This window comes from Dasypus novemcinctus, chromosome 24 (genome assembly GCF_030445035.2).
Source record: "Dasypus novemcinctus isolate mDasNov1 chromosome 24, mDasNov1.1.hap2, whole genome shotgun sequence".
NCBI classification, from domain to species: domain Eukaryota; kingdom Metazoa; phylum Chordata; class Mammalia; order Cingulata; family Dasypodidae; genus Dasypus; species Dasypus novemcinctus.
In genome coordinates, this window is record NC_080696.1 from 4386350 (window position 1) to 4407460 (window position 21111).

At 42.4% G+C, this 21111-nt stretch overlaps 1 protein-coding gene across 1 annotated transcript; it reads right to left on the bottom strand.

Moving 5' to 3' along the window:
- Positions 1–17194: 17194 nt before the first annotated feature.
- On the bottom strand, positions 17195–18006 carry LOC101430299 (calmodulin-1-like). Its single transcript, XM_023586865.3, has one exon. The coding sequence runs from the start codon at positions 17892–17894 to the stop codon at positions 17445–17447; it is 450 nt and encodes a 149-aa protein (XP_023442633.1). The 5' UTR covers positions 17895–18006; the 3' UTR covers positions 17195–17444.
- Between the last annotated feature and the right edge of the window lie 3105 nt (positions 18007–21111).

Below are 21111 nucleotides of genomic sequence, written 5' to 3' on the forward strand. Positions count from 1 at the left end.
AATGCCCCCAGGGCTCCTCCACCCCGCAGGGCACCTCCACCCCCTTCAGGGCTCCTCCAATCCGCCCCCCGCCTCTGTTCCCCCCCCCCAGCCTGCCCTCTGGTCAGCAGCCACGTCCTGCCCGGTTGAAAGAGGCCAGAGGCCTCCAGCTGCGGGCCCTGCCCTCCCGGTGGAGGCACCGGGGCTGGAAGAGGCGGGAGCCGGCGCCCGTTCCCGGGGCTGCCCCAGCCGGGGCTGAGATGGAGCTAGTGTCGTTTCAGCGAGGTGCCCTGGGCCTGGTACATGCTCCCTGTCTTCAGTCTTGCAGGAACTTCCTGATCTCCTCTTACCCACACGCAGCCACGCTGCTGTTTTCCAGTCCTTTGTTAACTTTTAAAGGCAACTAGGAGGAGTGGACGTGGCTCCAGTGGGTTGAGCGCCGGCTTCCCACAGGGAGGTCCCCGGTTCCACCCCGGCCCCCGGAACGAAAGAAAAAGTAAGTAGAGACAAATATCTGAAACTTTCCTTTGAACCTACATACTATATTCTATTTTTATAACTGTGTCGTCCTTAACAGGTAAACCAACCCATGCCTCCGCCAGTTCTTAGTTAATTCTTAACAGGGCCGTTTTGTTTAGTTTAGTCTTGGGAATTTACAAAGGATTTGCTTGCATCCCCTCGTGGCTTAAACTAGTTACAGCCTTACGTGTTGCCCGGCAACATAAGCTCCTAACAGATACCCATTAGGCGAGTTGTGACGGCTTGTACCCTGGAGCCCCGGCTGACCCCGGCCTGGCGCTGTGCGGGCACAATTCCGTGCCCACTGCTCTTTTAGCCCAAGCCCTGGCCCCTTCTCTCGGGAAGGCAGTGGGGGCTGGGCGGGCCTCCTGACCTCACCTGTGTGATCCTCTGTGGGATGGACTCCAGGTCTCTGCACGGGGGAGCCCCCCAGGGGCTTGTTGTCCCCTGCAGGGTCCCCCTGTGACTCCCCTCGCCTGCAGCCCCCCCCCCCCCCGGGCAGCTGAGTTTCCTCTCCTTCCCCGGGACCCAGGAAGGGCAGCACTGGGTGGGCTGACCTGCTGACCCCCGGTCACGAGCATTCCACCTCCCGCCTTCCCCACCGGCTAAGGCAGGTGGGCTGCATCCTGACCCTCCTCGGAGGAACCAACAATGCTGAGGGCCGGGACGCTGGACCGTCCGAGTGAGGCTTCCTCGGTTTACCCTTACCTGCCCTCTCTCTTACCTGCCCAGGAGCACTGCCGAGGATCCTGCTTGGCCCTGCCACGGGAGCAACCGAATGACCAACCAGCTTGTGCCCCGCCGCCTGCCAGGGGCCAGAGCTGAGGGGCTGGAGGGCCTGGGGGACGAGCCACCCACGAGAAGGCAGGAGGGGCAGCTCCGTCCACAGACCAGCCGCTCCTCTCCCTCCTCCTTCCTTTTGTAGCAGCCTCAGCCAGATATAACGCACAAGCCACGCAACTCCCTCACGTAAAATGTACAATCCAGTGGTTTCTAGCATGTCACAGTTGTGCAACTGTCACCTCAATCTAATTTTGGAACATTTTCATAATCCCAAAGGCAAGTTCTCTCTCTACCCATTAGCAGGCACTTCCATTCTCCACCACCCCCTCTAGTCGTGGGCCTGCTATCCTACCTTCCACCTGCGGATTGCCCAGTCTGGACATTCCATGTAAATGGAGTAATGCATGTAGGTGGACAGGTGGTCACTGGTGCCAGCGTCTCTCACATAATGTCCTGTTCTCAAGGTCCACCCATGCCATAACAGGAGCCTTCATTCCTTTTATTGCTAACATCCCCTCGTGTGCATATACCACATTTATCTACTCATCAGTTGATAGACACTTGGGTGGTTTCCACTGAATAAAATTGCATGAGAATTTTATCTGGACATGTGTTTTCATTTCTCTTGTGTGTACACCTAGGAGTGGAATCGCTGGGTCATAGGGTAAGTCTATGGTTACCATTTTAAGAAACTCCCAAACTGTTTCCCAAGTGACTGCACCATTTACATTCCCATCTTCACTGTGCAAGGTTTCCCGTCTCTCCTCATCCTCGCCAATGCTTGTTACTGTCTAACGATGTGAGGCGGTATCTCACTGTGCTTTTCATTTGCATTTCCCTAAGGGCTAATGACACTGGACATATTTTCATGGACTTACTGGCCTTTTGCATAGGTCTCTTCTTTGGAGAAAGGTCTTTTCAGATCCTTTGCTCATTTTTTATTGGGTTGTTTTCTTGTCATTGTTGAATTTTAAGATCTTTTTATATATTCTTGATACAAGTCCCTTATGAGATATGTAATTTGCAAATATCTCCCATTTTGTAGGTTGTCTTTTCACTTACCTTGAATGATGTCCTTTGAAGCAAAAAAGTTTCTAATTTTTATGTTGCCCATTTTTTTCTTTTGTTGTGTATGCTTTGGGTTTCTTACCTAAGAAACCATTGCACAATCCATAGTCACAAAGATTCATACTTGCATTTTCTTCTAAGAATTATGTAGTTTTAGCTCTTACATTTTAGTCTTTTTAAATTAATTTTTGTATATAATGTGAAATAGGGATCAAACATCATTCTTTCGCATGTGAATATCCAGTTGTTCCCGCACCATTTGTTGAAAAGACTATTCCTTCTCCGTGAAATTGTTTTCGCTCCCCTTCCAAAATCAATTCACCATAAATCTGAGGGTTTCATATTAGTGAGACCATACGATATTTGTCCTTTTGTGTTGGCTTTTTTTTTCTTTCTTTTTGGATTAGCGGCTATCATTTATTCAGCCCTTACATTTGCTAGGCTGTGTTCTAATTGTTTTACATGCACTATCACATTGAGTCTTTGCAACAACTCTATGAGATGGGAATTATTAGCCCCCATTTTACAGACAAGGAAATTGAGGCACAGAAATGGGCTCACAGTGACTCAGCCAGCAAGTGGCAGAGCTAGAGTGTAAATCCAGACGATTTGGTACTTTGATGCTTCTCACTGATAAACTGGTTTTAGTTCTTTCTTGGAAACATTATCCTCTCATTTGCTAGTATATTTAAGCCTAAGTGAATAAAAGGCTAGTAATGGTTAAAATGAACCTCCTGAAAAATCACTAAGAAAAGCCCTGTTACTATTTTCAATAAAAATTGGAAAAGCGCTGAAGGGGGCCTTCCGTCGGAGTGCTCGTGACTTTGGACTTCGGCTTTCTTCCCCTTGCCAGGGCCGTGTTGTTGCGGTATCCCAGGGCTGCCCACCTGAGTCAGGTTCGCCTCCGCGTCCCCTTCTCTGGCATCATTAGTTACATGTTTCACGTACCACCAGGGGCTGCGGCTGAGGCTGACCGTTCGTCGCCCAGCCTGGTGCTCGGATCCTCTGTGGCCAGATGAGTCTTCTCTGCCAACCCCTGCTGCCTGCTAGGCCTTCCCAGACTCAGAGTCCAGCGCTGCGGGGCTCTGCGAAGGCCCCTCTGCCTCGCCCACGGCGGCGTTGTTTGGTGGTACCTTCTTCGACGTGGTTTCATTGCTCCCTTGTTCACCTTAGTGATAGTAACTTTCTTTTTATTTTATTTTATTTTTTAACTTTATTTTGTACATTTAATAATTGAAATATAAACAATTAAAATTAAAAGGAAAACACAGTTGAATAAAAACATACATTTCTCAATTAAATGTACTGGATACCTATAAATTTTTAAAAAGATTTATATATTTGATTTCACTTATTTATTCTCCCCCGCCTCGTTGTCTGTGCTCGCTGTCTGCCATCAGTCTCCGCAGCAGCGCGGGCCAGCTCGCCTTCACCAGGAGGCCTGGGGAATCGAACCCAGGGCCTCCCATGTGGTAGACGGGAGCCCAATCACCTGAGCCACATCTGCCTCCTAAATTTTTTTTTGAATCACACACTATGTGACACAATATATTTGGTTCATAGTAACACAATCACACAGTATTGTTGTTGTTGTTGTTGTTGTTGTTTTAGGTACGGGGGCTGGGAACTGAGCCCGGGACCTGGTACGGGGGGAGCCGACATTCAATCAGAGCTACACCAGCTCCCAACATAGCGATGGTTTTGATTCCTGTACCCTGAGGCTCGATGACTAAACCCAGGATTCTTCTAGTACTTTCCAGAGGCTCACTGGTAGCCTGGTGAATTCCTTCTGATGACGGATTATCCACGATGAATCAAAACTCCTGACAGGCAGAGAAACTGGAATGTGGGTGTTCAAACGGCCCCAGCTCCGGCCACTCCCCCCCTTGCCGCGGCAGCCGTGTCTGCTTATTTCATTCACCATTAGTGGACGCAAGTTTCATCCACGTTGTCATATGCATCCCAACTTCCTTTCTTCTGACAGCTGAGTGGTAATCGAGCGTACGTCTGCACACTTTGTTCATCCATTCATTGGTGGATGGACGCCCGGGTTGCTTCCACCTTTTAGCAAGTGTGAATAATACTGTTGTGAACATTGTGTGCGCATGTCTGATCCCACACTTGCTTTCAGTTCTTCTGAATATATTTCTAGCAGCGAGCGAGCTCGCCGGGTCACATGGCAGGTCTCTGTTGAGCTTCTAGGGAACCACTCTTCCACAGAGGCTGCGCCGTTCTGCATTCCCCCCAACAGTGAGGGAGTGCTCCTCTTTCTCCACATCCTCTCCAGTACTTGTAGTTTCCTTTTTTTTAATAATGGCCATTCTGCACCATGTGCAATGGTATCTCATAGTTTTGATCTGTATTTCCCTAAGATCTTGTGGTGCTGAGCACCTCTTCATGTGTTTTTTTGACATTTGAATTTCCTCTTTGGAAAAATGTCTGTTCATGTCTTGCTTATTTTTTAATTGGTTGCTTGTCTTTTTACCATTAAGTTGTGTGATCTCTTTATATAATATCAAACCAAACCGTTATCTGATAATGTGGTTTCCAAAAGTTTTCTCCCCTTGAGTAGACTGCCTTTTCACCTTCCTGACAAAGTCATTTGAAACACAAAAATGTTTAATTTTGGGGAGATGTTCTGACTACAGCAGGGAGCCTGTAAATGTCAGCTTCCCACCAGACAGAGGACACGTCAGACCTAAGGCAGACCCGGACCAGCTGGTGTGGTGAAGCAGCAGGCACTTACAGGGGGGCGGGCGTGGAGAGCTCGTCACGCCATGGTGGGTCCAGCCTGGTCGAGGCTAGCCCCTCGTCCTCAGCAGCAGGTGGACAGCTGGACTTCCGAGGCATGAGGCCCACACTGGCCCCGGAGCAAGAGGGGCCTTTTATACCGTCTACCTGCAGATGGGCGTGATTCCCGCAGAATGCGTGGCTTAGGAACAGGCACGTGCAGTGTTCCTCAGCAGGGAGAAGTCTCTATTTTACAGCAACTATGGGCCAGGCAGCTCACAGAGTGGATCCCTCAGAGTTTCTGGGAGAGAAGTGTAAGCATCCAAGATTTACTTACCAGTCACAAGCGCACAAACAGCTATTTCTCAAGGCTTGTTTGTCACCATTAAGAAATGAAATGCTGCTGTGACTAGCAGGGAAAGAACTAGAAGGGCTGTGGGAAAATGCAAATCCATGTGTGCTACTGGAGGTCCCATTTATCTATTATTTTCAGTGCTCGTGCTTTGGGTGTAGGGTTTAAGCAACCACCACCTACCACCAGATTTTGAAGATGCTTCCCTGCATTTTCTTCTAGGAGTTTCAAGGTTCTAGCTTTTCTCTTTAGGTCCTTGATCCATTTTGAGTTAATTTTTGTATAACGTGTGAGACAGGGGTCCTCATTCTTTTTTTTTTTAAGATTTATTTTTTATTTATTTCTAAGCCCCCCCCTTGGTTGTCTGCTCTCTGTGTCCATTCGCTGTGTGTTCTTCTGTGACCGCTTCTATCCTTATCAGCGGCACCAGAAATCTGTGTTTATTTTTGTTGCATCATCTTGTTGTGTCAGGTCTCCTTGTGTGCGGCACCATTCTTGGGCAGGCTGCACTTTCTTTCACGCTGGGCGGCTCTCCTTATGGGGCACACTCTTTGCACGTGGGGCTCCCCTATGTGGGGTACACCCCTGCGTGGCAGGGCACTCCTTGCGTGCATCAGCACTACACATGGGCCAGCTCCACACGGTTCAAGGAGGCCTGGGGTTTGAACCGCAGACCTCCCATGTGGTAGGTGGACGCCCTATCCATTGGACCAAGTCCACTTCCCTCATTCTTTCTTTTACTTGTAGATTTCCAGTTTTCTCAGCACTGTTTGTTGAATAGACTGCTCTGACCCAGCTGGGCGGATTGGAGAGCCTTGTCAAAAATCCCTTGACCTTAGATGTGAGGGTCTATTTCTAAACTCTCAATCCAATCCCATTGGTCAGTATGTCTGTCCTTATGCCAGTACAATGCTGTTTTTACCACTGTAGCTAAGTCATATGCTTTAAAGTTAGGCCATGAGAGTACTCCAACTCTGCTAAAAAAAAAAAGCCTGTTGGAATTTTTATTTGAGATTGCATTGACTCTATAAATCAGTTTGGATAGAATTGACTTCTTAACCATAGTCTTCCAATCCATGAACATGGAATGTCCTTCCATATATTTAGGTCTTCCTCAGTTTCTTTTAGCAATGTTTCGTAGTTTTCTGAATATAGGTCCTTTATATCCTTAGTTAAGTTTATCCCTAATTATTTGATTCTTTTAATTGCTATTTTAAATGGAATTTTTTTCTGACTTCCTTCTCTCATTGCTCATTAGTAGTGTATAGAAATCCTACTGATTTTGCATATTAATCTTATATCCCACCACTTTGCTGAACTTGTCTATTCTAGTAGCTTTGTTGTGGATTTTTCAAGATTTTCTAGGTATAAAATCATATCATGAGTGAATAGATAGTGAATGTTTTACATCTTCCTTTCCAATTTGGGTGCTTTTTGTTTCTTTTTCTTGCCTAATTGCTCTAGCTAGAAATTTCTAGCACAATATTGAATAACAATGGTGAGAGTGGGCATCCTTGTCTTGTTCTTGATCTCAGCGGAAGTTTTCAGTCTTTCACTGTTGACTACAATGTTAGCTGTGGGTTTTCATATATGCTCTCTATCATGTTGAGAAAGTTTCCTTTTATTCCTATCTTTTGGAGTATTTTATCAAGAAAAAATGCTGTATGTTGTCAAAAACATTTCCTATGTCATTCAGATGATAACGTGATTTTTTTCTTCAATTTATTAATTTGGTGTATTACATTGATTAATTTTCTTGTGTTGAACCACTCCTGCACATGAGGAATTAAATCCACTTGATTGTGGTATATAATTCTTTTAATGTGTTTTTAGATTCGATTTGCAAATATTTTGTCAAGGATTTTTGCATCAATATTCATTAAAGAAATTGGTCTGTAATTTACTTCTTTCATAGTATCTTTATCTGGCTTTGGCATTAGTGTGGCATTGGCTTCATAGAATGAGTCTGGTAGCACTCCCTTAGGTTCAATTTTTTGGAAGAGTTTGATCAAGATTGGTATTAGATCTCTGAATAATTGGTTGAATTCACCTATGAAGCCAATTGGTCCTGGGCTTTTCATTTTGGGGAGGTTTCTTTTTTTAAATTTTTTCACCTTTATTTTGTACATTTAATAATCAAAAATATAAACAATAATTTAAAAAGAAAAGGAAAACACAGTTGAATAAAAACATACATTTTTCAATTAAATGTACTGTACACTTACAAAAAATTTTAGATCATACAATATGTTACACAATATATTTGGTTCATCATAATGCAATCTCACAGTATTTGTCCTTTTGTGTCTGGCTTGCTTCGCCCAACATAATGTCCTCCAGATTCATCCATGTTATCATATGTTTTACAACTTCATTTCTTCTTACATCTGTATAATATTCCATCATGTGAATACACCACCATGAAAGACATCAATCCACAAATTTATGAATCCCAACCAATTTCAAGCAGGGTAAATAAAAAGAAATTCACATCTAGACACATGGTGGAGAAACTTCAGAAACCAAAAAGAAGAAACTCAAAAGCATTCAGAGAAAAAAGATAAATGACCTTCAAAAGACTGATAGCTGACGTATTTACAGAAGCTCGAAGTGGAAGGAATAATGTCTCCAATGGACTGAAAGAATATAGCTGCCAACTTAGAATTCTATTTACTGTAAAAGTATCTTTCAAGAATAAGGCAACATATAGACATTTTAGACAAAAGTGAAAAGGCCTGCACTGCCAACAGACACACATTAAAGGAAATTCTACAGGGCGTTATTGTTTATTCATTCTTCCGTTGATGGACACCTGGGTTGTTTCCAACTTCTGGCAATCGTGAATAATGCCATTATGATCATCAGTGTGTGGATGTCTGTTCATGTCTCTGATCTCAGGTCTTCTGGATATATGCCCGGTAGTGGCATTGCAGAGTCATGTGGTAAGTCTATATTCAACTTCTTTGGGAACTGCCAAACAGTCCTCCACAGTGGCTGTACCATTCTGTATTTCCACCAACAGTGAATAAGCGTTCCTATCTCTCCACATCCTCTCCAACACTTGTAGTTCTCTTTTTAATAGTGGCCATACTGATAGGTTTGAAATGATTATCTCATTGTAGTTTTGATTTCCATTTCCCTAATCATTAGTGATGTTGAGCATTTTTTCATGTGTTTCTTTCCATTTATATTTCTTCTTCAGATAAATGTCTATGCAAGTCTTTTAACCATTTTTTCATCAGGTCGTTTGTTTTTTTATTGTTGAGTTGTAACATCTCTTTATATATCCTGGATAATAAATGCTTATCAGACGTGTGATTTCCAAATATTTTCTCCCATTGAGTCAGCTGCCTTTTCACCCTTTTGAGAAAGTCCTATGAGGTGCAAAAGTGTTTACTTTTGAGTAGGTCTCATTTATATAGTTTTTCTTTTGTTGTACTTGCTTTGGGTGTAAGGTCCAAGAAACTACTACCTACTACAAGGTCTTGAAGATGTTTTCCTACATTTCCTTCTAGTAGTTTTATGGTCCCAGCTTTTATATTTAGGTCTTTGATCCATTTCGAATTGGCTCTTGTATAGGGAGTGAATTCTCTGAGCACCACTTGTTGAAGAGACTGTTTCATCCCATTAACATGGACTTGGTAGGTTTGTCAAAAAACAGTTGACTGGCCACAGCTAGCAAGGTGGTGGCAGAGTAAGGAGTTCCTAGAGTCAGCTCCTGCTACAGGGCAGTTAGCAAACACCCAGAGCTCTCTGGAGCTAGCTGAAGCACCTGTTTGGGGGCTCCAGGAGACCAGAAAACATCCTGCAACATCCTTGAAGGAGTGGAAGGAGGAGATACCCATCTGCAGAGAAGACTCGTAAGTAGAGCGGTCCACACCCCAGAGGCCAGTGCCCATCCTCCACTGAAGGCACAAGCCACCTCAGGAGTTGTTTTATGGCTGGAATTGGAAGCTCCACTTCCCAAAAACAGGGGAGGAAGGGATGGTTGGGCACCAACTTCAGCTACACATGAGTAAATTCAGCGGGCTAAAGTGTAATCCTTAGCACAGCTAAAGTTTGAGCCTGTCCAAGTCAGAAAGAGGCTGAGAACAACCATCTTAACTCTGCACCTGGCACGAGGGGAAGAGGCATGCACTGAGGATCCCACTGCTGGTGGGGACCGGCTTCTTTCCATCCAGATCATATTGCAGGTCTAGCCTAGACCCCAGTGCCACCTCCAGCAGGGAGGAAGCTGCAGGGACCTGCACCAGCCTCCCTAGGAAATTTACCCGCCAAGCTGTGGAAGCCGGTGATCATCCTACTTTGGCAGCATAAACTGCCCCAGGAGCTATTCTGTGGCTGGAATTGGAAGCTCCATTTCCCAAAAACAGGGGAGGAGGAGACCATTGGCTGCTGATTTCAGCTACTGATTAGTAGACTCGGCTGGCTAAGGTATAACCCTAGGAACAGCTGGGGTGTGAACCTGTCCAAGTCAGAAGAAGACTGGTGGCCACCATTTTTACTCCACCCCCAGCCTAAGGGGAAGCCGGCGGATTGAAAATCACTCGTAGGAACTGGTTTCTTTCAACCAGATCATCCTGCAGCCCTAGATTGGGCTTCAGCCCCACCTCTGACAGGGAGGAAGCTGGATGAGCCTATCAGGTAACTGCAGGTACCTTTGGATGGTGCAGATGGAATAATCAGAAGTCTACTGGGGCAACTGCGGTCGTCTTGGACCTGCATGGCAGAGATTGCTGCCAACACTTGCAGCTCCGTACCCACTATAGGCAAGGGAGAAAGGGACATGAAGCTTCATCAGTCTCTCTGGGCAACTACAGTCTAGGCCTGCACAACTTGGATTATTCCACACAGCTGTGACTCTCTCCTACCCCTGGCAAAGGAGAAAGTTGGGAGAAGCATCATAGGTCCCTGGGCCAATGAGGGCAGCTTGACGCCACAGCTTACAGCACCAACTACATGCTTGGCTCCTACTGCACAACCAGCAAGGGAGAAAGGGCAGGAAGCCCCAAACTAAAGAGAAAAACTGCACCCAGAAAAAATAGTAAGTCAGATGCCAAGACACCAACAAAAAATTACAATCTACACCAAGAGACAGGAAGATATGGCCCAGTTAAAGGAAAAAGATAAGCCTCCAGAGGACATAAAGGAGTTGAGACAACTAATTATAGATGTTCAAACAAATCTCCTTAATAAATTCAATGAGATGGCTAAAGAGATTAAGAATAGTAAGAAGACATTGGATGAACACAAACAAGAATTTGAAAGCATACATAGAGGGACATGGATTTGGCTTAACTGATAGAGCTTCTGCCTACCATATGGGAGGTCCAGGGTTTAAACGCAGGGCCTCCTGACCCATGTGATGAGCTGGCCCATGCACAGTGCTGATACCCACAAGGGGTGCCGTGCCACTCGGGTGTCTCCTGCATAGAGAAGCTCCACATGCAAGGAATGTGACCTGCAAGGAGATCTGTCCCATGCAAAAAAAGTACAGTCTGTCCAGGAGTGGCACTGCACACATGGAGAGCTGACACATCAAGATGATGCAACAAAGAGAGACACAGATTCCCAGTGCCACTGACAAGAATGCAAGTGGACACAGAGGGTCACACAGTGAATGGACACAGAGAGCAGACAATGAAAGGGGAGAAGGGGAAAGAAATAATTTTTTTTAAAGTCTTTAAAAAAAAAAGAAAGCATACATAGAAAAATAGCAGATCTTATGGTAATGAAAGGTGCAATAAATGAAATTAAAAACACATTGGAATCATATAATAACAGATTTGAGAAGGCAGAACAAAGGAGTGGTGAGCTTGAAGAAATGGTCTCTGAAGGTGAATATACAAAAGAACAGATGAAGAAAAAAATGGAAAAAATTGAACAAGGTCTCAGGGAACTAAATGACAGCAAAAGGCATGTGAACATACATGTCATGCATGTTCCAGAAGGAGAAGAGAAGGGAAAAGGGGCAGAAGGAATATTTAAAGAAATAATGGTAGAAAATTTCCCAACCCAATTGAAGGACATAGATATCCATGTCCAAGAAGTACAACATACTCCCATCTGAAAAAATCCAAATAGACCAACTCTGAGACACATACTAATCAGAATGTCAAATGCCAAAGACTAAGAGAGAATTCTAAGAGCAGCAAGAGAAAAGCAATGCATAACATATAAGGGATACCCAATAAGATTAAGTGCTGATTTCTCACCAGAAACCATGAAGGCAAGAAGAGAGTGGTATGATATATTTAAGATACTGCAAGAGAAAAACTTCCAACAAGGAATCTTTTATCCAGCATGATTGTCTTTCAAAAATGAAGGTGACATGCCCACAGAGAGCTGACAGCCCATGCCCATGGAGAGCTGGCACAGCAAGATGATGCAACAAAGGGAGAAAAGCAGACAAAGAAAAAACCCACAGTGAATGGACACAGAGCAGACAGTAAGCACAAGTGGCAAGGGAGGGTAATAAATAAATAAATAAAATATTTTTTTTTACATGAGGGTGAGTTTAGAATATTCACAGATAAACAGAAGCTGAGAGAGTTTGTAACCAAGAGACTGGATTTGCAGGAAATACTAAAGGGTGTGCTACAGCCTGAAAAGAAAAGGCAGGAGAGAGAGGCCTGGAAGAGAGTCTAGAAATGAAAATTGTATCAATAAAAGTAACTAAAAGTGTCAAAAGAGTGGTGAAACTAAAATGGCAGATAAAACCCAAATATTCAGGAATAAGTTTAGCCAATCATGTAAAGCACTTGCATTCAGAAAACTACAACTCAATGTTAAAAGAAATTTTAAAAAGGCCTAAATAATTAGAAGAATATTCCATGCTCACAAATTGGAAGACTAAATATCATTGAGATGTCAATTCTACTCAAAGTGATATACAGATTGAATGTAATCCCAATAAAAATTCCACCAGCCTTTTAAAAGTAAATAGAAAACACAATTATCAAATTTATTTCAAAAGGTAAGGGGTCCTGAATAGCCAGAAACATCTTAAAAAGGAAAAGCAAAGTTGGAGGACTCTCATTTCCAGAGTTTAAATCATATTACCTATCTACAGTGGTAAAAACAGCAGGGTACTGGCATAAAGACAGACACATAGACCAATGGAACCAAATTGTTGGTTCAGAAACAGACCCTCATGTATATGGTCAAGTGATTTTTGACTAGCCTGTTAAACCCACCCAGCTCAGACAAAATAGTCCATTCAACAAATGATGCAGAGAGAACTGGATATAGAAGAAAAGAGGACCCTATCTCATACCTTATCCAAAAATTTACTCAAAATGAATTTAAAAAACAAATATAAAAGCAAGAACCATAAAACTTATAAAAGAAAATGTAGGAAAATATCTTCAAGACCTGGTGGTAGATGGTGGATTCTTTTTTAAAAATATTTATTTATTTTTATTTTTAAAAGATACTTAGATTACATAAACTTACATAAAAAATATATAAGGTATTCCCATATGTCCCACTCCCCACACCTCCCACTTTTCCCCACGTTAATAACTTTTTTCATTAGTGTGGTACATTCATTGCAATTGATTAACACATTTTGGAGCATTGCCACTAAGCATGGATTATAGTTTAAATTGTAGTTTACACTCTCTTCCATTCAATTCTGTAGATTATGGCATGATATATAATGGCCCGTATCTGTCATTGCAATGTCATTCAGGTCAATTCTAAGTCCTGAAAATGCCTCCATATTACACCTTTTTCCATCTCCCTGACTTCAGTATCTTCATTCGCCACTGTCTCCACATGGTGGTGGATTCTTAAAGGAGATAAGAGGAGGACTGAGTTGGACTACTGATGTTTAATGTATGTAGAAGTTTTAATTAGCTTTACTGTAAGTGTGTAGAAATGTACAGAGTTGATGGTAACACATTATAATGAGTAACAGCTGGTTTATAAATTGAGATATGGCTGAAAATGGTAGTCTATGGGTGTAAATGTCAATTGACAGAATGCTAGAGAATAGTCTAGGGACTGAATAGCACAATAAATCCAGAGGTGGCTGAGAATTGAGGTTGATGGTACAGATGCAAGAGTGTCCTTTGTTAGCTAGAGCAAATGTACATCACTATTGTGGGGTGGTGGGAATGTGAAGAAACATGGGAAAAATAGAACTGGAGTGACCTATGGACTATGGTTAGTAGTAATAATATAATATTCTTGTATCTATGCCAAAGATGTACTGTGTTGATAATGGGGGAGTATGGAAAATGCATGCCAAATGTACATATGGACCTCGTAATAATCAGATGATATTATCTCACAATCTGTAACAAGTATTCCACCACAGTGTGGTGTATTAATAAAGGGGTGTTGTGTTGTTTGGAAATTCTTCAAATGTGCATGATTTTTTTGTTAGTTTACAACTTCTGTCATAAAATATATTTAAAAAATAATAAGAGGGTGGTTTGGGAAAAAATACACCAAATGAAAGATAAGGACTATAATTAGTAGTAAGATTTTGACAGTATTCTTTCATAATTTGTAACAAATGTCTCATGACAATGCAAGGTGTTGGTGAAGGGTTGATGTATGGGACCCCTGTATGATGTTATGCATGTTCGCTTTGTAAGTTCACAACTTTTACTATACACTTATTTTTATGTATGTTCATATATAAATGATATAAAAATAATGATAGGGTGTGTTGGGGAAAATACTTTGGTTAGTATTAATATTTTGAGAGTGCTCTTTAATATTATTAAAATGTTTAGCAAATATACAAGGTATTGGTGGTAGAGTGAGGTGTGAGAGCCCTGTATGAAGTTATATATGTTCATTTTGTAAGTTTATAACTATTACTATACACTTATTATTTATGTATGTTCATGTATGAGTGACATGCTTCAATTAATTTAAAAAAAAAACACAAAAAAACAGTTGACCATATAGGTGAGGGTTTATTTCTGGACTCAGTTCTATTCTGCTGACCTATGTGTCTATCTTTTTGCCAGTACCATGCTGTTTTGACCACTGTTGCTTTATAATATGTTTCAAGGTCATTGGGGAGGTTTCTGATGACTGTTCAATATCTTTACTTGTGATTGGTTTGTTAAGGTCTTCTGTTTCTTCTAGGGTCAATGTAGGTTGTTCATGTGTTTCTAGGAATTTGTCTATTTCATCTACATGGTCTAGTTTGTTGGTGTATAGTTGTTCATAGTATCCTTTTATGATCTCTTTTATTTCTACAGGATCAGTAGTGTCACCTTCTCAATTCTGATTTTATTTATTTGCATCTTCTCTATTTTTTTCTTTGTCAGTCTAGCTAAAGGTTTGTCAATTGTGTTGATCTCAAAAACCTGAGATTTGTTTTGTTGATTCTATTGTTTTTGTTGTTGCTGTTCTCAGTTCCATTTATTTCTGCTCTAATCTTTCTTTCTTTCCTTCAGTTTGCTTTGGGATTAATTTACTCTTCTTTTTCTAGTTCCCCCAGGTGTGCATTTAGGTTTTGTATTTTAGCTCTTCTTTTTTAATGTAAGCATTGAGGATTAATTAATTTCCCCCTTGGCACTGCTGTTGCTATGTCCCATGGTTCTGATATGTTGTGTTCTCATTTTCTTTCATCTTGGGATATTTACTGATTTTTCTTGCAATTTTTTACTTGACCCACTGATTATTTAAGAATGTGCTATTTAATCTCCATATATTTGTGAGTTTTCCCTTTTTCTGCCTGTTCCAGCTTCATGTCATTTTGGTCAGAGAAAGTGCTTTGTATAATTTCAATTTTTACATTTATTGAGATCTGCCTTGTGACCCAGCATAAGGTCTTTCCTGAAGAAGGATCCACAAGCACATGAGAAGAATGACTATCCTGCTGTTTTGGGGGCGCAATGTTCTGTATATGTCTATTAGGTCTAGTTCATTTATCATATACTCAAGTTCTCTATTTCCTTATTTATCTTCTGTCCAGATGTTTTCTATCCAATGCTGAGAGTGGTATGTTTAAGTCTCCAACTATTACTGTAAAGATATGTATTTCTCCCTTCAGCTTTGCCAATGTGTGCCTCATGTATCTTGGGTCATCTGGTTAGGTACATAAATGTTTATTATAGTTATTTCTTCTTGGTGAATTGCCCCTTTTATTAATACATAATGCTCTCATCTCCTATAACAGTTTTGCATTTAAAATCTATTTTGTCGGCAGCAGACTTGGCCCAGTGGTTAGGGCGCCCGTCTACCACATGGGAGGTCTGTGGTTCAAACCCCGGGCCTCCTTGACCCATGTGCAGCTGGCCCATGTGCAGCAGTGCTGATGTGCACAAGGAGTACCCTGCCACACAGGGATGTCCCCCATGTAGGGGAGCCCCATGCACAAGGAGCATGCCCCGTAAGGAGAACCATCCAGCGTGAAAGAAAGTGCAGCCTGCTCAGGAATGGTGCTGCCCACATGGAGAGCTGACACAACAAGATGACGCGGCAAAAAGAGACACAGATTTCCGTGCCACTGACAACAGCAGAAGTGGACAAAGAAGAGGCAGCAAATAGACACAGAGAACAGACAACTGGGGTGGGGAGGGAAGGGGAGAGAAATAAATAAAAATAAATAAATCTTAAAAAAAAAATCTATTTTGTCCAGGGAGCAGGTGTAGTCCAGTGGTCCCCCCATCCCCAAGATGGCTCCCTCATCTGTTTGCTCATTGTTTTTGCTCTTTGTTTTTTGCTCATTGTCTGTTTGTTTTTTCTTTGGGAGGCACTGGGAACTGAACCCAGGACCTTCCATGTGGGATGCTAGTGCTCAACTGTGAGTCACATCCACTCCCTGCTCATTTTGTTTTTGTTAGTTGTCTTCTCATTGTTTGCTCATTGTTTTTGCTTATTGCCTACTCATTGTCTGCTCATTGTTTTTTCTCATTTCTGCTAGTTGTTTTTGCTCATTGTCTGCTTTGTTTTTTTGCTTTGATGTCTGCTAGTTGTCTGCTTGTTGTTTATCTTCTTTAGGAGGCACCAGAAAAACCTAGGACCTCCCAAGTGGGAGGCAGGCATGCAACTGCTTGAGCCACATCTTATCCCAGCTCAATAGTTCGAGTGCCTGCTTCCCATGTACAAAGTTCCAGGTTCAATTCCCAGTACCTCCTATATATACATATATATATACATATACATATATATATACATATATATAATATTGGAGTAGCAATATTAGTATTGCTACTCCAGATCTCTTTTGGTTACTGTTTGTGTGGGATACCTTTTTCCAACCTTTCACTTTCAACCTGAATGTATCCTTGTATCTAAGCTGTAGATAGCACATAGATGACTCATTTTTTTATCCACTTTATCAGTCTATATCTTTTGATTGGGAAGTTCAAGCCATTAACAGTCAATGTTATTACTATAAAGGCATTACTTGGTCAATTTTATCCTTTGGCTTTCCATTGTCATATCTTACTATTGTCTGTCTTTTTACCCTTTTAATTACCCTTACTTATAATTTTCATTTCTACGCTGTTCTCCACACCTCTTGCTCAAGTCTTTTCCATTCAGGCTGCAACGCTTCCTTTGGTGTCTCTTGTAAATGCAGTCTCTTGGTGACAAACTCTCTCAATTTTGTTTGTCTGTGAAGACTTTAAACTCGCCCTCATTTTTTTTGTTTGTTTTTTGTTTTTTCATTTTTCGTTTTTAATACAAATGCCTGACTGTGCTCAATCGTCAAGCTGCATGCATGAAAAACTGGCCAGCCCAAACAGTGTATTAATCATTAGCAAATGGAACTTTAAGGAGTCCACTAAGTGCTTCCTTATCATTAAGGTAGTACAAGTATTTATATTGTAAAACTGATGTGTAGCTTGATCTTTAGGGGACAGGACCACCAACCAATACATGCAGACTTTTTGTGTGTGTGGACAGAAGGTACTTTTGACATTCAGTTTTGCTATACAGAAACAGAATGGATAAATGAACTTTTTTTTTTTGCAAGAGGTAAGTAAAAGATTCAATTTGATTCTTCTAGAGGGGGGAAAAAGGAGTTGAAAGTAGGTCTTCATTTTGCAGTCATCATCTGTACGAATTCTTCGTAGTTGACTTGTCCATCCCCATCAATATCTGCTTCTCTGATCATTTCATCTACTTCTTCATCTGTTAGTTTTTCTCCTAAGTTTGTCATGACGTGACGCAGCTCTGCCGCACTGATGTAGCCATTGCCATCCTTGTCAAAGACTCGGAATGCCTCGCGGATTTCTTCTTCACTATCTGTGTCTTTCATTTTTCTGGCCATCATAGTCAAAAATTCTGGGAAGTCAATGGTGCCATTACCATCAGCATCCACTTCGTTGATCATATCCTGTAATTCAGCTTCTGTTGGGTTCTGACCCAGTGACCTCATGACGGTTCCAAGTTCCTTTGTTGTAATGGTGCCACCGCCATCTTTATCAAATAGGGAGAAGGCGTCCTTGAATTCAGCAATCTGTTCTTCGGTCAGCTGATCAGCCATGGTGCGGGCGAAGGGAGGAAGAGCTCAGGGCGCAAGGGCGGCTGCACCAGCGCAGGGGCTGTGACCGCGGGGGTGCTTCCGCAGCTGCGGTGGTGGCTGCTGCCACTGCTGCTGCTAAGGCGCAGTGCGAGCTGTGTGCTTTGCCGCCGCCACCGCCTGCGCCGCCGCCCGACTGTGAATAACGGTGCTGAACCCACGAGCCACCCAGCACCACCCAGCTGACTCACCCTCATTTTTGAGGGACAGTTTTGCTGGATACAGAATTCTTGGTTGGCAGTTTTTCTCTTTCATAAGGGTTTGGAAATTTTCAGTAATTATTTCCTCAGATATTATTTCTGCCAATTTTCCATTCTCTTCTCCAATAACGTGTATATTTGTGTGTTTCATGCTGTCATTAAATTCCCTAAGACCCTGTTCAATTTTTTCCATTGTTTTCTCTTTCTGTTATTCTGTCTTTTCATGTTCAGAAGCTGTCTTCTAATTCCTTAATTCTGTCCTCAGCAAATTCAAATTTGATGTATGTGCCTCCAATGTATTTTTAAATTTCACCCATTGGGTCTTTCATTCCCATAAGCTCTTACTTTTCTAGGCAGGCTTTCAAATTGTTCTTTTTGCTAACCCAGCCTTGTCTTAATACCCTTGATCTCTTTAGCCATATTTTCATCCAACTCCTTGAATTGATTCAGGAGATTTGTGTGAACATCATTGATTAGTTTTCTTAAATCCTGTGTCTCATCAGGACTCCCAGGGAGGAACATGTCCTTTACCCACTCGGTTGGTTACTATTAGCTGCTGGTTTCATGGAAGCTATTTGCCTTGAGGATAGGGATGGGTGCCTTTCCCAGCTTCTGGGTTAACTCATGGTTTTTTTTGGCCTCTTCATCTCTCTGTCCCCTATCACTCCCTGTCACTGCACACTCTCCTGATCTGCAGATTCCCAAGGCAGCTCCCTTGACAGCTTCTGCCCTTCCTCCCCTGTTTTGTAAGAGAGCTATGCCCTGCCTGACCTGCTCCAGTGCCATCTTCCTGGAAGTGTCTTTCATTTTGAATTGTTCATTGCAAGTATATAAAAATACCAGTGATTTTTAAATATTGATCTTGAATCCAACCTTGTTGAACTCATTTATTAGTTCTAATAGTTTTTCAGTAGATTGCTTAGGATATTCTATATAAAAGGATATGTCATCTGTGAATAGAAATGATTTTATTTCCTTTCCAATCTGGATGCCTTTTATTGCTTTTGCTTACTACCTGCCCTGGCTAGAACTTCTAGCACAATGTTGAATAGAAGCAATAAGAGTGGACATCTTTATCCTGCTGCTGATCTTAGGAAGAAAGTTTTCTGTCTTTTATCAAATGTGTTTTCAGCTGTGGCATTTTCATAGGTGCCCTTTATCAAATTGAGGAATCTCCCTTCTATTCCTAGTTTGTTGGGTATTTTTATTGTGAAGGTGTGTTGCATTTTGTCAATTGCTTTTTCTGTACATTGAGATGATCATGTAGGTTTTTTACCTTGATTCTATTGATACAGTGTATTACATTCATTGATTTTTTCAACATTAAACCAATCTTGCATTCTTAGGATGTATCCCACTTGGTCATGATGTATTAATCCTTTTTTATATGTTGTTGGATTCAGTTTGCTAGTATTTTGTTGAGGATTTTTGCATCTGTATTCATAAGAGGTACTGGTCTGTAATTTTCCTTTTTATGTCTTTGGTGTTGATATCAGGCTCAGTGACTTCCTGGGAGTTTGGGTCCCGTCCAGCTGCCTTCTGCAGGCCCTCAAGGCTTCAAAGTTAGAGCTGCCTCTGGAAGTCTTCCTGATTGGTAGCCCATGAATGAGCTCCATTGAGATCACAAAGTCCCTGGACATTTATTCAGCATTATATGTGTGTGATGGCATTGCACGTCTTTTTTGAGTTGAGAACATGACTATTATCCAGTTCTCAAAGATGACCATCTTAGACCTCAAAGATGTTAGGAAGCACCTCTCTAAGGAGCTCCTCAGAATGGTCAGGGAGGTGCCAGAGTAAACCAACGAAATCCCATTTCACTCCTGTTCCCAGAAGCCCAAGGAGACACCTCAAGGGGATGTCGAGGCCTGGGCTGGGGATGAGGGTGTCAGGGAGAAAGAATCCGATGTGGGGTGAGGGGCAGGGAGGAAAGCAGGGTTCCTTGCCTGGAGGCAGGACAGACTCTACAGTCTACTTCACACTCCACGGCACCCCAGGACCAGGCTGGGCCTAAATCCCATACTCAGCCTCTGCTTCTAGGGTCCTCACCCAGATATCTGGGGAAAAGGAACAGCTGGGGAACACTAGAGCTGAACGAATGTGGTGCTACTGAGCCCAGGGAGGAGAAGGATGGGTGGTCAATCCCAGGGCAAAGGGTCAGATGAGGATGGGAATGGCTGCTTGTGACATGGGTGAGAGGCACTGGATGAGTGGTGGACTCAGATGAGACAGAACTGGGTTAAAACTGGACAGAATTTGTTGTTGTCTCAAGAAATAGAGGAAGGGGTGGAAGGTGGGTAGAAAGGGATGAAAAAAATCACCTTGAATCAGAGCAAGAAAGGAGTTCATAGAGACCTTCACCCACGGACGAGGGAAATGGAGCACTTTGTAGACTCCGCAGGTTCCTTTTCGGCACTGGGCCTCTTAACAAGTGTGTAATTTTAAGGTTGTACATATTTTAGTGCGTTTACCTTAATAACTATGATTTATTTCGTGTTTTTCATTCATGTGATCACTTAACAAGTATTTGAGTACCTATCTTGTGCTTTACACCGCCCTAGACCCTGCAGAACAACTTTGAAAAGGCAGATGAAATGCTGCCTCCTGGAGCTTACATTTAAGAGGGAGGGAAAGAGCAATAAATATATAGGTGACAGTGGGTGGTAGAAAATTGTTATGACTAAAAGCAGTTATTTTGATAAAGGAGGAAGGGGAGGCTTCTTGTCCTGTTGGCAGAGTGAAAAGGGAAGACTTAATATAAATGCAAAAATCCCACGTATTTGCAAGGACAGAGCACAGTGGGGCTCATTTACACTGGCCTTTGGGGTCTAAATTGGCACAAACACTTACAAAAAGGGTTTGGCTTATCCAATGAAAGTTGAAAGTGGGCATACCCTTTGACCCTAGAATTCCACTGCTATGTAAAACTTTGTATGTGTTCCTCAGGGCAGGTGAAATCTTGTTCAAAGCAGCAAACAGTC

Excerpts from the sequence above, each read along its gene's own strand:
- LOC101430299 (XM_023586865.3), bottom strand. The coding sequence starts at position 17,894 with ATGGCTGATCAGCTGACCGAAGAACAGATTGCTGAATTCAAGGACGCC.